The sequence below is a fragment of the Trematomus bernacchii genome, unplaced genomic scaffold (genome assembly GCF_902827165.1).
Source record: "Trematomus bernacchii unplaced genomic scaffold, fTreBer1.1, whole genome shotgun sequence".
NCBI lineage: Eukaryota > Metazoa > Chordata > Actinopteri > Perciformes > Nototheniidae > Trematomus > Trematomus bernacchii.
Window position 1 is genome coordinate 7,370,242 of NW_022987313.1, and position 15,750 is coordinate 7,385,991.

The 15,750-nt window shown below is 39.2% G+C and overlaps 2 protein-coding genes and 1 pseudogene across 2 annotated transcripts in view; all 3 read left to right on the plus strand.

The window, feature by feature from the left end:
• Window positions 1–356: 356 nt before the first annotated feature.
• On the plus strand, window positions 357–3,028 carry LOC117495169 (annotated as a pseudogene).
• Window positions 3,029–4,395: 1,367 nt separating this feature from the next.
• On the plus strand, window positions 4,396–12,400 carry ivd (isovaleryl-CoA dehydrogenase). Its single transcript, XM_034124731.1, has 12 exons — window positions 4,396–4,693; window positions 5,707–5,796; window positions 5,948–5,999; window positions 6,124–6,293; window positions 6,386–6,479; window positions 7,202–7,332; window positions 7,528–7,624; window positions 7,759–7,852; window positions 8,801–8,882; window positions 9,049–9,153; window positions 10,107–10,179; window positions 11,416–12,400. The coding sequence occupies exons 1-12, from the start codon at window positions 4,562–4,564 to the stop codon at window positions 11,547–11,549; spliced, it is 1,254 nt and encodes a 417-aa protein (XP_033980622.1). The 5' UTR covers window positions 4,396–4,561; the 3' UTR covers window positions 11,550–12,400.
• A 2,438-nt stretch (window positions 12,401–14,838) lies between these two features.
• Window positions 14,839–15,750, plus strand: part of bahd1 (bromo adjacent homology domain containing 1) — a 30,538-nt gene continuing 29,626 nt past the window's right edge. The window contains exon 1 of the mRNA XM_034117804.1: window positions 14,839–15,173. The gene's annotated coding sequence lies outside the window, so the exon portion shown is untranslated. The remainder of the gene's footprint in view (window positions 15,174–15,750) is intronic.

Genomic DNA, 15,750 nt, shown 5'->3' on the forward strand with positions numbered 1-15,750 from the left:
TATCATATATAAAACATGTTTTACAGTAGTTGCTTCTTCACATTTCTACACAAATACATGAAGCATACTTGCATAAACACATGTTCAAAACCTTGAATCTATGTTTTTACTAAATGGTGTCATTTGTTTAAAATAAAAATATTTCTCCCTCCTAAATGGCCACTAGAGAGCGAGCTTTATGAAACCTAGATTCATTACTTTTAAGATTTAACAACTCACTGATCTTTAATTGACTGGTTTCTAGAATGTATTTCCTTTGTTGTATTTCGGGCCCTGTACACTTTACAGCAACAGTACACTAGGGAAATTGGCTAAATGGAAGTTAAATAATGTAATTCTTCTTCTTCTTCTGGGGCCAAAAGGATTTCACTTGTAAACACTACATTTTTTGACAAAATTATTTGAATTATTGTTTATTCCTCTGTGTGAAATTGCCATTATTAAGAGAAAGACCAAAACATTAATAGAATTTCAAACTTTTGATCAGAATTGCACATTTGCCAAGTTATTTTGAGTGGGCCCAACTAAGACCTTGAGCAAACAAGACACTGAGCAAACAAGTGATGTTACGTTTAGGTTAGGTGGGAGGGGTGAGGTGGGGTTTATAAATGGTGGACTGGACACTGAAGTTAAAGTCAGTCAAAGAGTGATAATGGATGGAAAAGAGGATGGAGTTGCGGCCATGGCAGCCACCTACCAAGGCTTTGACCCTGCGGCCTATCTGCAGTACAACTACACTCCACCACGGGCTGACTTTGAGAATAAGGACAGCGTTTTGCTCTGGAAAATGGGATGCCTGCACAGAGCTTTCACTGAAGGTGAGACAATGGGGTTACAAAGATGCTTCAAATTATGTGCACAATAGAAAATGCATATGCCTTTTGTGTGTTAGTGTTAAAGCATCACACGAATATGTTTGCAAGTTTTGTGTCCTCGTTCAAAAATCATGTTTAGGACTTGGATGTCTTTCTCCACCATTCCAGTGAGCCGTTTATTCCTATTTATTTAAAATATGGAAGCAGACTCTTGAAACTTGTAGAGGTAATTAATCAAAAGTAAAGTTTCAAGTCTGCTTTGTGTTTATCAGTGTTATATATTTTATAATTGAGTGCTTAGGCAGTTTAAGTGTAGATTGGTCTGCTCTGCATTAAGTGGAGTAGGTTAATATGTGAAAAAAATACATTCTGTTGTAAAATGAGAGGCTAGATTAACCAAATGTTAGACGTATACCTAAAGAATCCCTGTAGAGTAAATATGTGAAATGTTGGAATTACTGTTGTAAATTAAAATGTATTTATGCAGGTTCACAAGGGGGCCCAGAGCAAAATTGAGTTGTAAGCCCCTGTTAACCCCCCAGGGCTTGTTGCACTATTTGTATATATCCACCAATCAGCTACAGTTCACCCAAGAGAATATATATGACAAGCCTAGAGCTCTGTACACATAAACCTTGCCATGCCCTCTCCAACAGTATAAACACATAGCAGAGAAACTAACAAAGGTGTTTTTGTGTGACAAAACCTGGACAAAAACCCAACTCTGTCACCAACGTTGCCAAGTTGGTAATCCAGCCTTGCTGACTTTAGCTTTGAGAAAGGTGTGACTGTTGGGTGTGCTAAAAATAATATGTTGGTTAATGCAAATATTTGAAGAATCAAGTTTCAAGTTCAGGTCAAGTTTGTTTAAAATATGAGATGTGACATTTAGGGAACGCCTTTAGAAGGATGCTTGGATTAGTGATGAGAAATAACACCTTTAAGATAAATGAATAAGAGTTCTCCCTAGTTGAATCTAAAGTTTGCTGGCTTCACCTCCTTCTCCTCTTTATGTGTCCTCCCAGGTGATGTGAGTGGTGAGCTGCTGGTGGACATCGGGTCAGGTCCTACCCTGTACCAGGTTATGAGTGGCTGTGAAGTTTTCAACAAAGTGATCCTTACCGACTTCCTAGAGGTCAACCGGCAGGAGCTGAAGCGCTGGCTCAGGAACGCAGAGGACAGCGCCCTGGACTGGACTCCATTCCTGAAGCATACCTGCAAGCTGGAAGGCCGACAGTATGAATTTTTCCTCCCTAACTTTTGTGTAATATTGCAAAACATGATGTGATATTCATTCAGTATTATACCGTTACATATTTTTCAGTGTTTGATTTAGTGATTTATCAGGCCCTCAGCGTGGACAGAGAAAGCTGCTCGGCTGCGTTCTGTTCTCTATGTTGATGTGCACAGCCCTCAGCCTCTGGACCCTGGTGCACTTCCCCCAGCCGGAGCCGACTGCCTGGTGTCCTGCTTCTGCCTGGAGGCCTCCAGCCAGGGGCGGACTGGCCATCGGGACGTTCGGGACGAATCCCGATGGGCCGGTACTGAAGTGGGCCGGTCGGACAATGTGGGCCGCTCGGATAAGTCACTAGCACCCCCCCCCCCCCCCGTAGACAATTTCCTCGCGGTATAGACTTGCGGCACCGAGGTGGGCCGCTCGGATAAGTCACTAGCACCCCCCCCCCCCGTTAGTATTTTACCGAGGTGGGCCGGCGGTACCGAAGTGGGCCGGTCGGGAGTCCCGGGCTGATTTGTAGTCCCAGTCCGCCCCTGACCTGGTGGCCACCTTCTTCTCATTGGAGCCCTGGAAGAGAATTACTATATGGGCGGGCCTGGGGTGAAGATCCCTGTTGTCCCACTGGATGAGGCCCAGGTGTGTGCCAGTCTGAAGAAGATGGGCTTCACTCTGATCAGGCTGGAGGTTTACACGCTGCCTCAGGACATGAGGGTGGGGGTGGACGACGTTTCTGGCGTGTCTTTTGCAAAGGCAATGAAGGATTAAAGAGAGAGTTAAGGGGCAAAATGGAATAATAGGGAATAAAAGAGTTTACTATCTTATTTTAAACTTAAATAATCTGAAATGATTCAATCAATGTCCTTTATTATTGGAAGTGTTTTAAATGCTTGGTGGTATAAGTTTGTCCTGTATTATTGTGTTCACAATAAATGTCACTATATTCTCCTATGTCTCAAGTCTCACTTCAATTCTGACACTTAATGTATACCCGAGGTTGAAACCACTGGAACACATTCAGTTCCTTTTATTTTCTATCACTTTTCGGTACTGAAGTTAAATAAAATACAAATGTATTTAAAAATAATTGTAGGCTACTAGCCTACCTATCAAGTGTGGTGCCAGGAAGAACATGGAGAAAACTGAACACATTTTAGTGGGAAGAGAATAATTGAAAGAGAAGGTTATTCATACCATACATTGGGAGACACATAATAAAGTACATCTAATTGACAGCGACGTGCAGTCAGTGGAGGCAGGGGAGGCAGAGCCTCACCAGTCATACTCCAATGTAACGGAAAAACAACTAAAGAAAAACGAAATAGTAATAATAATAAAATGTCTCCACTGATCTGTGTTGTAAGTGTGATTTATGTATGATTCTAATCGCTTTTTATAGTCAAAATCAGCAAATTTGCCGAGCTCCGCTACGGGAGCGATAAGAAGTGAGGCAGGGGCGTGCTCTGCCTCTCGTAAGCCCACAGTAACTTGCTGGAGCGCGGGCACTAATGTAGCGCGGGCACTTATTTTGTGAGCGCGCTCAAGCCATTTACTGTGGGCTGAGGTGAGGCACAGATGAGATCTGCCTCACCTCAGAATGCGTCACCCCACAGAAACTGGCTGGAAAGCGGGCCCTAAGCGCATGCCTGTTACCATCTCACTGTAGGTCACCAATGTAATGTATGTAGATCCCTTTATTACATTTATCCTCGCCATCCATAGTCTCTAAATAACTTATTTCACGTATATATGATATTTAGGCTCGCTGCTCTCAACGGCAATGAAAATGCACCAGGGGAGGCAGCCATAACCTCTGCCGCACTGAAGGGGGCGCACGTGAGCCCACAGGTTCTTGTTGCTACTGTAATTCTACGCAGAGACGGTAGACGTAACAACAAACTAGACTTTTGAAACTAGAGGGAGATAAGGAGGACTTTTACAAAAAAGTAATAGAGATTGTTGTCCAGAAGGATAGCATGGACTTCATCTTCAAGTCAAGGTAAGACCACATTTGTAATGAAAATGGGATCTTACTAAGAAAGAACAATCCAATATTTAGATTTTGGGTATCCTTTTGTTGAACGGTCTGTTTAAAATGAATCGAAGCATCAGACTAAAAAAGCTTTTGAAAATAACCGAATATTTCGATTAAGGTCAAAATATAATATTTGTAAATCTGACTCAGTGCCTCACCAGCCATGAACCTCACCGCACGTCACTGCTAATTGAAATATAAATAAATTAAATATACTTTTGTAAATTAACTTTTTAAGTGGTGTGATTTATTTTCTCCACTCGATGTAAAGTACTCCAGTCCAGCAGGGGGCGTTAATGCGCCAATACACTGGTTTACCAAGCGCCAACAAACGGAAAGAAAAAGACGGTTGTGGTGACACTTGTAAATATAACAGCAGAGCGAGACCTCTGAGGAGAAGCTAGTCCACGGTCAGACAAAGTGTAAAGTTGTGGTTTCTTGTTCTATCCTTGTACCTGTCAGTCTGCGAGCAGCACCATGTTTGCCGTCAGAAACGCTCTCCGCCTCGGCTCCAGGCTGTCCGTCCCCGCGGTGGCGAGGAGAGGCTGCTCCGGGGCTGCCATCCCGGTGGATGATGTGGTGAACGGGCTCACCGACGACCAGATACAGGTTAGCTAACGAGACACACAAAGTTCACTTATCAGCTGGCTGAAAAAGAAAAAAACAGTCACATTAAACACAACTAAAGTATGGTTTATGAAGTTTAACAGCCAACAGTGGAGGGTTTAAGGACGTTACGCATATGAGGTGATGACATAACATTAGCAGTTAAGGAGACCTTCATGTTAGCCGACCCTGCTAAGCTAACCACCTAGCAAACAGATGTTTCACACTAAACATCAACCTAATATTAGTCTGAATTAATTTGTTTTGCACTTGTATAATCGCTTCAGCAAGTGGCCCTTTCAAAGCGCATTTGTTTAAGCGTAACCAGCTTTATTTACCAATATTCGCCTTGCTAGCCACCAGCTAAGTTCTCCTAGGGAAAGTTCGTGAAAGGTGAACGGCTCATTGAAACATGCTTTCCAATCAAGAAATATCAACCCAACTAATGGGGACACCAGGTTAGTAATGCTTTAAACTAAAAGAGAGAATCAGGGCATTAGCTGGTAGCAGAGCAGGGGGTGTGCTTCATATAAAGGATTTGATTGGGTAAGAGTGGCTCTCCTCCAGTCCTGAATATTATGAATAAACCTGAACAATCATTTAACCGATTTATGCAAGATTATGTTGCAGGACCAATGTGCAAGTAATGCAGGAGAAGTTAACTGTATGTCAAATAAAATACTATAAGCTACATTTTGCAGATAATGTTGCAAGTGACCAAGTAAATGCAGGAGTCTATATTTATGTAAATAGAGTAAGATAAACAAGCACATAATGTAAAATGAAGTACTGTACAGTGGAATAAATACTGCTTATTGTAATAATAAATACATTTGTGAGATGCAAACAGATCAGTGCTAACAGCACACTTGATAAAGATATATAGCTAATCCATTTCTCTGCCATGAAATCAAATGACGGAGGAACATCAGAACACATGGCAGCTTTTTCATTATTCAGTGCCTTTAATAATGAGTCATTTTAAAGTATTTTGTTGATCTTGTTTTTTTGCACAGCTCAGGCATGCGGTTCGTAAATTCTGTGCAGAAAAGCTTGCACCTCAAGCTGACGAGATCGACAAGACAAATGAATTTCCAGGAATGCGGGTGAGTTGAATCACCACATCATACCTGTGGTTTTCTGAACGAGTTGAATTGCTAATAAAGTGGTATGATGGTCATGACTGTGAGCCAATTTACCATCTAGTCTAGAGCAGGATTTCTGTTTTGGTAACAATTCGCGTTGTCTCTCCTCCAGAAATTTTGGCTAGAAATGGGGGAGATGGGACTCCTTGGGATCACAGCTCCAGGTAAGACAGCTGAAGGAAAAACACCATCAGTGATTTGAAGTAGTTGAATGACAGCTGGTGGAAAGTGGTCCTCTCTTTTTTTTGTTATGTTTAATACGAATGTATTCTCAACATCTCTTCTCAGAGGAGTATGGGGGCACAGGGCTGGGATACCTCGATCATGTCATTGTGATGGAGGAAATGTCCCGAGTGTCAGCAGCCATTGCTCTCAGTTACGGCGCCCACTCTAATCTCTGCGTCAACCAGATGGTGCGCCACGGCAACGAGAAACAGAAGGAGAAATATATTCCAAAGGTCTGGACCAAAACAGCTCATGTTTTACATAATAAACTGTTAAACTAAGATGGATTAAGTTCTTCGTGCTCATCATGGTGTTTTCCTGACAGTTAATGACAGGAGAGCACGTAGGAGCGCTCGCCATGAGTGAGCCCAACGCCGGCTCTGATGTCGTATCCATGAGACTCAAAGCGGAAAAAAATGGTATGACAAACTCTGCATAAATGTTATTTCTATTATTTATTTATTCATCTTAATTTGTAGTTGATATACTTCTAGTTATCATTTAATTTTTTTATATTCGTCTGAATTATTTAAATCCTTATGCTGCTGCAACACCTGACACTTATCTTTTTAATTTAGTTTGTTTTTTATATACTCGTGCATGTATACAGTAAAGGCTCGATTGTATGTTTAAACTATAATGTGTGTGCTTGATGGTCATTGAATAAATGCCTGAAATGTCAATTTTCTCCAAGATGAAAAGTCACAATCTGTTAATAATGTGGTTCTGTGAGGATTTTGTCACCATGATCGCATCCATGCACATTTCTGTCACAATAGTTCACAGATGTGTAGTCGAGCTCAAAAGGAAGGGGAAGTTTGAAGATGGCCCGATTCGGCCTGATCCCACTGCAAGATGTTTGATTTTAAGTTTAATGATAGATTCGTGTTTGAACAGGTTTAACCAAATAGACTTGGATGCTTCCAGGATAAGAGAATAAATTATTGAGCTGTGGCCTTAAATATTTAATGAGAAACTAATTATCAATTAACCACAACAACAGGTGCACTCGCATCATCTCTTAACCTCTGATTGACATCTCCAGATTTGACCATGGATCCAGACAAATGGTTTTAAATATGAATTCTACACAGTGTGACTCTGTTTTCCACTTATATATTTACTTTGTGTTTTTCTACAGGCGACTACTATATTCTGAATGGTAACAAGTTCTGGATCACAAATGGGCCCGATGCCGATGTCCTTATTGTTTATGCAAAGACAGATCCCAAGGCCCATCAAAAAGGCATCACAGCATTTATTGTTGAAAAGGTAAATCAAAATTTAAGATGGATTCTTCTCCGTCTCAGGCTTTACTCGTGGCTCAGAGGACACTGTGGGTTTAAACGTTTGCAGTCAGTTCTGGGGATCAGTCTTGCATTTGATCAATTGATTATAATACAAAATAATGCAATAGTACATCAATCACAGCAATTAAAAAAAAGTTTGTACATGTGTTTTTTTTAGGGAATGCCTGGATTCTCTACAGCACAGAAGCTTGACAAACTGGGCATGAGGGGCTCCAACACCTGCGAGCTGGTCTTTGAAGACTGCAAAATCCCAGGTGTGTGTTCAAGGGCCAACAGTGTAAAACATAGCCGTTGTTTTTTTTAATACATTTTTTGGCTCACTGTGTGATCCTTTAAACTGATCGTGTATGTTAATCTAACTTTGGATTTTCTGTTTGTTTCCTTGTAGAGGAGAACATCCTTGGTCCGCTGAACAAAGGGGTTTATGTGATGATGAGCGGCTTGGATCTGGAGAGGCTGGTGCTTTCAGCAGGGCCCATCGGGTAAGTTCATTTCAGAATTGATATTAAACTCTTCCGAAAATTAGGATGTATATCAAATTGTATTACCATCCCCGAGCTCATGCTGGAGTTCATCTTTGAGTCCTTGTGTGTATTCTTTTAGTCATGTTTGCTACTGTTTTATAGTGCTGTCTGTTATCTCTTTCACATATTCATTACCATCAGTAATAGCCTATCAGTCTGACCTTTTGGATTTGAATATTAAATAAGATATGATACACTTTTATTGATCCCCAGAGGGGGAATTGGATTGTCGCAGCAGCACAAGGACAGCAATAAATACAAATAAAGCATGAATAAATAAATGGAGATAAAACTACAATATAAAGACGAAGTAAAAATCACACCAAATGACAGTGTTGTGTTGATGACAGTAGAACTACCAAGTCTATTATATACAATCTAGTTTATCAATAAAATAAATCAATTGAAAACATCTTATTGTACATTTTTATATCTCTGTTTCAAGTTTCTTGTGGTGAAAATGTGAATGTAAACACTGTTTGCTTGTCAGTTGGCTTGTCTGCATTTGAAAAAAGCTACTGGCACATTTACTTTGCATGTTTGTGTGTCGTTAACATGAGCAGTCTTTACTTTTGATTTAACTGTTATTACTGTAACGCATAGATAATTATTCTAAAGTGATTATTGAAACACTATTTATTTTTTCCAATTGCTTATGAAGTGCAATGTATTATTGGAAACAGAAAAGAAGTTGCGAAATATTCACACTAACCAACAACATGAATGCTGTTCAAACATTTAAACGGTAGCAGCAGTTAATCGAAACAGCGTGACATTCAAATGTTTTCTTTCACGGTTTTGTTTTTGGAATCCTGCAGGTTCCATTATGTGAACTGCTTTTCAATATCCTATTATGAGACTTCTTTGAATCATTCAGCAGACTTTAACAAATGTTTCACTTTCCAGCATCATGCAGGCCGTTTTGGACAACGCTGTTCCCTACCTGCACACCAGAGAAGCTTTCGGACAGAAGATCGGACATTTCCAGGTTTGACCTTCAGACTTCTCTTTATACAAGAAAGTAGAGTTTGAATCGTGATAAGTGATATATTTAGTAAAATGTAATGGCTGTAGTGTAAAGCTTACAGCTATATCATTTGAAACTGTTATTTGAAGTGAGTGAACTATAATGTTTGATGTTATTCTGTTTGCAGCTAATGCAAGGCAAGATGGCCGACATGTACACCAGGCTGACCTCCTGTCGGCAGTATGTGTACAACGTCGCCCGGGCTTGTGACAAAGGACACGCTAGTGCAATGGTGAGGGGATTTTTTTTAATATATATATATATATATATACTCATGAAGAACCTATTTTGTTACAAAAGTTGCATATGATTAAGTATAGCATTTTGATTTATAGAAAAATGTATATTGTGAAATCGTTTGAAATGCAAGACATTACATCTTGAAATGGCATGTTTTACAGGTTTGAAGCCAAAACACTTCGTATCATTTGCAATATGAGGTGGAGTTAATATATATATATATATATATATATATATATATATATATATATATCCTTTATTTAACCAGGTAAAAGTCTCATTGAGATTAAAATCTCTTTTTCAAGAGCGACCTGGCCAAGAAGGCAGCATGAACAAAGTTACAACAAATGAACACAAAACAACATAGGCAGACGAATACAGCTGTCGTAAAACACAAATGAAATGGCACATTAACCAGTCAATATGCAAATAAAAGAAACTATTATAAAACATAAAAAACTGGCACAATTTTAAAACGACTTCAATTATGGGATATAAGAGCAATCAGAAACGGGTTTATTACCAGGTAGGTTCACACGTACGAGGAATTTGACTAGGTGTCGTGGTGCATACATAAAAGTAATAAAAAACATACATTAAAAAAAAAAAGAACACCGATAGCGAACTATATTAAGAACACTGCAATAAAAAATATCAATCTCATTGACCAATGGTTTCTTGTTCTCTGTCCTTTAAGATGGACATGGTTAAACCTGGAAAAAGTCAAAAAAGTATTTTTGTAAAAAAGATCTTATCAATTACATTTAAAATCTAATGTCATTATAATGTAGGAAGTTTACGAATTCCTCTCACTTGTGTGATCCTATGAAGAAGAAAGATGTTAGATATTTTGTTACTCAGTCAGCATCTCATTTTTCCTACACTGTCCTGTAACAGTAGATTCCCCCACCACTGCACAGATGTTGACAGGTGTTGTTGTTGCAGGATTGTGCTGGAGTGATCCTGTATTGTGCAGAGAACGCCACTCAGGTTGCTTTGGACGGCATTCAGTGTTTGGGTAAGTGCCAAGGCTCAAATGAAAGCCGAACCTTTTTAAAACAAAATGTAAACGGTACTGAGGGAAAGAATGTATTTCAGTCAGAAAGAGAGTTTTGCGGTCTTCCCTCTGGTTCCTGATGGAGTCCTGTTGCTTGATGTTAACATCAGAGCAGCAGGAAGCAGGCGCTACAGGTGCAGCTACTTTGGTTAATAAATATCACGCTGACTAGAGAATGGCTGCAGGGAAGATAAGAGAGAGGACGCTTCCTTGACTGCGAAGTGTGATCAGGGTGGGAGTTACCTCTTCAATTTTAAACTTGAATTAAAGGTGGGAATATTCTGTTTATTGGATGGATAGAATTAAGTAAGTAAAGTTTATTTATAAAGCGCTTTTCACAGACAAAGTCACAAAGTGCTTGACAAAACAATAATACATCCACATAGGAGGCGTACAATGATCAATGAACCCACATGTTAAGTCATAAAGCACCAGAGCATAATTAAGACACAATAAAACACAATAAAACAAAACGTACAAATGAAATTTAAAATAAAAACATAGTATTAAATGGAATAAGATCAAGCACACCGGTTACCCAAACGCCTGACCAAACAGGAATGTCTTTAAAATAGTTTTAAAAGAGTCAACAGACTCCGCAGACCGTAGATGAGCAGGCAGAGCATTCCATAAGCCATGGGGATGTACTGAGTTAAGCTTTAGAAGAGAAAGAAAGGAGCAGAACTGATAGTGTTTGTGATGAACTTCTCTTTTAGGCACGTCCCATGCAGTGTTTGGTTTCATTTGCATGCTTAGAAAGAATGTGCCTCTTTCCTCATGTGATATTTCTTGTTGCAATTTTCATTTGATGCCAAGCTTTAATGAAAGAGTCTGCTTCACACTTTCTAAACTTGTTTTTCACGGTAAATGCCTTTCATTTTATGGTATTTTAGACAAACAAGTGATCATTTCTGAAGTTCAAATTGTAGTTGCCTGGCTTTATTGCATTACTGTAGTTTAAAATAACGATTTTGTTGATTAAAAATGTGTAGAAAGGTTTTGTTAATTATACTTGAAGTGTGAAATGCACACAGTTATTAAGCCATGCAACACAGGTTTTATCTGTAGCAACTATAGTATAGTAAGATATTACGAGTGCAGGGACTCATTTAGAGTGTTATTTTATTATGTGCGCTGTAATATCAACCCGCTCCGTTGCTGCTCACTAACTTTAATTCATGTGCCACTTGTCGACAGGTGGGAACGGCTACATCAACGACTACCCCATGGGGAGATTCCTGCGCGATGCAAAGCTGTACGAGATCGGCGCAGGCACGAGTGAAGTTCGCCGGCTCATTATTGGACGAGCCTTTAACGCCATGTACAAATAATGGAACACGCTCAAAAACTCTACAAGAGGTTTTTAATGAATGAACAGTTACTCACTCCCAGGGCCTTAAACTGATGAACTGATGCTGCTGTCAGGATGTTGTTGGAAGCTTCCAAATTATTGTCACGGATTGTAATTCATTTATATGAAATCACTCAGAGCTGACACAGATGTTACAAGCTGACCCTTTTTTCCCTACAAAGACTGTATTTTGAATTGCATTAACCTGATAATCACTGTAATGCCAATTAAGCAATAGAAATAGGTATTAACGTAGGTTTTAATTTCATTCTTAAATAGTCAATTGATCTCCCTATCTAGGTGACAAGGGATCAAAAACTGCTGCTGCCTTTGTTACTTCAACAAACCATGTTGGTGTTTCAAGGGTTATAAGTATAAATACTGAATACTGTTATAACAGTAAAAAATAATATGAACTGATCATTTTGAAGCTAACGACTGAGCAGGTGAGGGGTGGACACTGTTGCTTAGACACCACAACATCGACTAATCACTTTACATGACTTCCTTACAGTTGATTAAATAAGAATGGCCTTTTTTTTCATATCACTTTTATTATTTCAAGCAAATTGAGAATGGTTTCTGTTCAATGAGGAAATGTATCTGATGTCTGAGTATTCTGTTGTAGAGAATTAGCATTAGAAAAAAAAAGGTTTGTCCATTTTCCGGAGCAAACATTCCAGTACAGTCTGTACAGTCCGACTGGAGCAACACTCCTACAGATTTGTTTGTCTTCTCTTCTCTAAAGGACTAAATGTAGCTGTACAGTGTGATACATGTATGATATAATTTAGTGTTTGACATGAAATAAATGAACAAATGTTTTATTCATTTCTGACTTGTTTTAGTCATATTTACACAAATCTGATCAAAACATTGTAAAGAAGACATGTCTGTGTGTATCGTGCCTCTGTACCGCTGAACACAGGGCTGCTTGTTTCTACCAAAGACGAAGTGGAGACATCAGTTCAGACAATGATTGAACTATCACAGTGCAGTTGAATAATACATGTCAGGGTGACTTTTTTTATTACAGGTAACAACACAACAGTATTGTCTCTAACACTGCAGTAAATGCAAGGGAATTACATGTTTTTTTTTAAAAACACTTTTGATTAAAATGTGTATTCTGTTCAAATATCCTCTTTATAATCCATGATAAATGAACAACTACATTAAAGTTAAACACAAAAAAAACAGCATTTTGACATTTGACAAGCAGTGTTAGAAGTATGGCTTATTTAAGTAATAGCATTAAAAACACTTGTTGCATTCAGATTTACCTGAGCAGTCAAATGTGCTGCAGTATGAAAGGTTATGCTGCGAGAGTCTTATTGTGATATTATTGGATCATTACTGATGCATTAACATTTAAGAAGTACTTTTGTGTTGCATTTTGAAAGGATATAGATGAATGTAACTCTTAGTTTAATCTGTAAAACTCCATATCATTTTAGATTATTACTATGTTTTGTATGTAAAATCTTAATCTGCAAACCAACTAAGCAATCAACCATAGTTATCAGGATATCTATTGAAATAAAAGTAAAATATTAACCTTCAAGATGTGATGGATGAAGAGTATAAAGAATCAGAGAGAACGATTTGCAAAGCAAAATGTGCATGCTTTGAATGTGTGACCAGAGTTTTAGTTAAACGGTTGTGGAGATCTTGATTGAGGAGAACCAGCAAGTTAGCTGTTGAAACAAAAGCAGCAAAGCTATGCGCGTGTAAAACGGAGATGTAGTCAATTATCAAACATACTGCCTTTTCTCATGTTTATCTTCTATCATTCTCTTTGAAACTCACCTCAAGCTAAATACCAAATGTCAACACTTCTGAAGACCTGCAACAAAGACAATCAATCAAAGTATTCCTACTAGTTTCCTGTCCTTAGATGGCAGGTGGGCAATTTCTCCTTTCAAACAAACGATGACAAGATGAAGGATGATGGTTTACTTCAGAGATGATGGTGCATCTGTGGCACTCACTTTACACAACTGATTTTTAAAGTATTTTATAAGAATGTTATACCCCTAAATCCAACAAATAGACCACCTGGTCTTGTTACTTTTTAATAAGCATGTATTTTAGATAAAGTTTAACCTTATAATAAAGCATGCCAATGTACTGTGTATGAGCTTAAACGGTTTAATGACTCATGTAATGCTCTGCAGATCAGTTATAAGTGATCTAATGCAAACTTCCAGTGTGAACTCAGATCTTTGTAAAGGAAGCTGCTGTCAGAGGAGTGTTATTTTTCTTTTCAGCTGTGTGGCTCTTTATAAAGCATGGAAGGACTCCTCCCTTCAGGGGAGAGGCGCAAAGTGAGTGCCTTATTGTCAAGTCAAGTGTGGAACTATGTAAGTGAGTCATTGATGGAGGTCTGATTTTAACTTTTTTTGGTGAATCAACTGTAGGAAAGTAAAGGGAAATCAGGACAAACTGAATTTTAGGAACAATTTCTGGACTCAGCCACACTTTAGGTTTTAATTGCTAATTGAAAAAAAAAACAGGTCAGACAGATAGAAAGTATACGAAAATAAATCACATGGCCAGGTAAGGGAGAAACCATATATGTTTATCTAAAACCATCAGAAATGGGAAATAAAGGTATTTAAATACAAGGAATAACGTTGCTAATCAACATCAATTAACATATCACATCATTGTAAATGATGATTGATCAATAAACTGAAAAATACTATTGAAAGACAAAAAAATACTGGATTTATATAAGAACATGGATAAGGCTTAGTACCATATTTGTATAAGCCATGATGCTATAAATAAATGCTAAATAGGTTGAAGAGTAAATCAAGATAACTCACAAACAGAAAATGTGTGACTCTAAGCACTTTTGTCTCATTGTGCATATAGACACTGTCTTAATTTATGGGCCATACAAAATCCCAGGTGTCACAACATGAAGTGACCCCGTTGATGAAATACAACCAGAAAGTCACATAAGAACAGCCAGCCCTCCACAGCAGAGCTCCGGGGCGCAGTCACATGTCAGAGAAGGTTCTGGCCATGAGCTGGAGACATACACAGATCCTTCATTCAGAGCCCCCCCACTCTGTGCTGCCTGTGCCAGGGTTAATACAAGTGTCAAAAGAACAGGGCTTAAAGACATTAACTAGGTGAAAGCCATCTGTCAGCCACAGCGGGGCTGCCGCCTGTCGGGAGCTCGGTGACATGTGGACGGCGCGTCCGTGGCCCTTTAAGAAACTCCATGTTTTCGCTACATGATGCGTCAACATAAAAAAGCGGATGATGCTGTTATGTAAAAACACGCTGAAGTGAGCCGTAGTTTTGCAGGGATCTTGCCGAATGCTTATCACGCCACATGTATTCTCCTAAAGCAGGGTTTTGGGTTTGAAGTGAACCGACTTGTGATTTTTACGCGTAGCGCACAAGGCAGTGCAGTTTGGAGTGGAGAGAGGAAGAGGAAAAGGCTTCAGCGGATCAACTCAACATGAGTCGCCCTCCACTCTGTTTTCCTCCTTCACTCGCGGGAAGCGTACACCTGACGCATCTCTCTCTCGCCCTGTGGAAGTGATCTTGCTTCTTCAAACTGGGTTATTTTCAAGACAGCAAATCGGTAAGACACAACAACTCTTATCGCTTCTCGGGCCAAACGGAAAGTGTCAGGCAGGACAGGATCGAGCTCCGTGCTGGAGCGATGTGTCAGCGATAGACAGATGAACAGATCCTTCAGTTTCGGTAGTGATCTGAGTGGAAAGTTTTGCAGATCTGTGACTTTTTGCTTTACTTTAGTTGTCTTTTATCGCCTTAATGGCGAGAAACGCCTCGGTTGAGACTTGTTCAGCTCGTGATCGCTGAAAATGTCACTCGAGCAGCTTCTGTTGGAGTTTGAGGCTTCACTCTGCTGTCTGTGGAGTTTGTGTTTGTTGGGTTTCCTGTCACATTTGAGGTTGTTTATGGAGATGGAATATGTTTTAACAGCCTGCTTATACCACAGGAAACCATACTGGAGACATGTAAAGGTCATTGTGGTATTCTACTGTTTGTTTCTTCTGGATCTATAGCTGAATGATGAGCCGATTAATCAATTAGTAAACTGAAGCGTCATAAATACCCCAAATCCACTGCTGCCAGGTCCACTCATGTGGATTTTGGCTGCTTAACTATCATAATACTCTGGATATATTTGGACT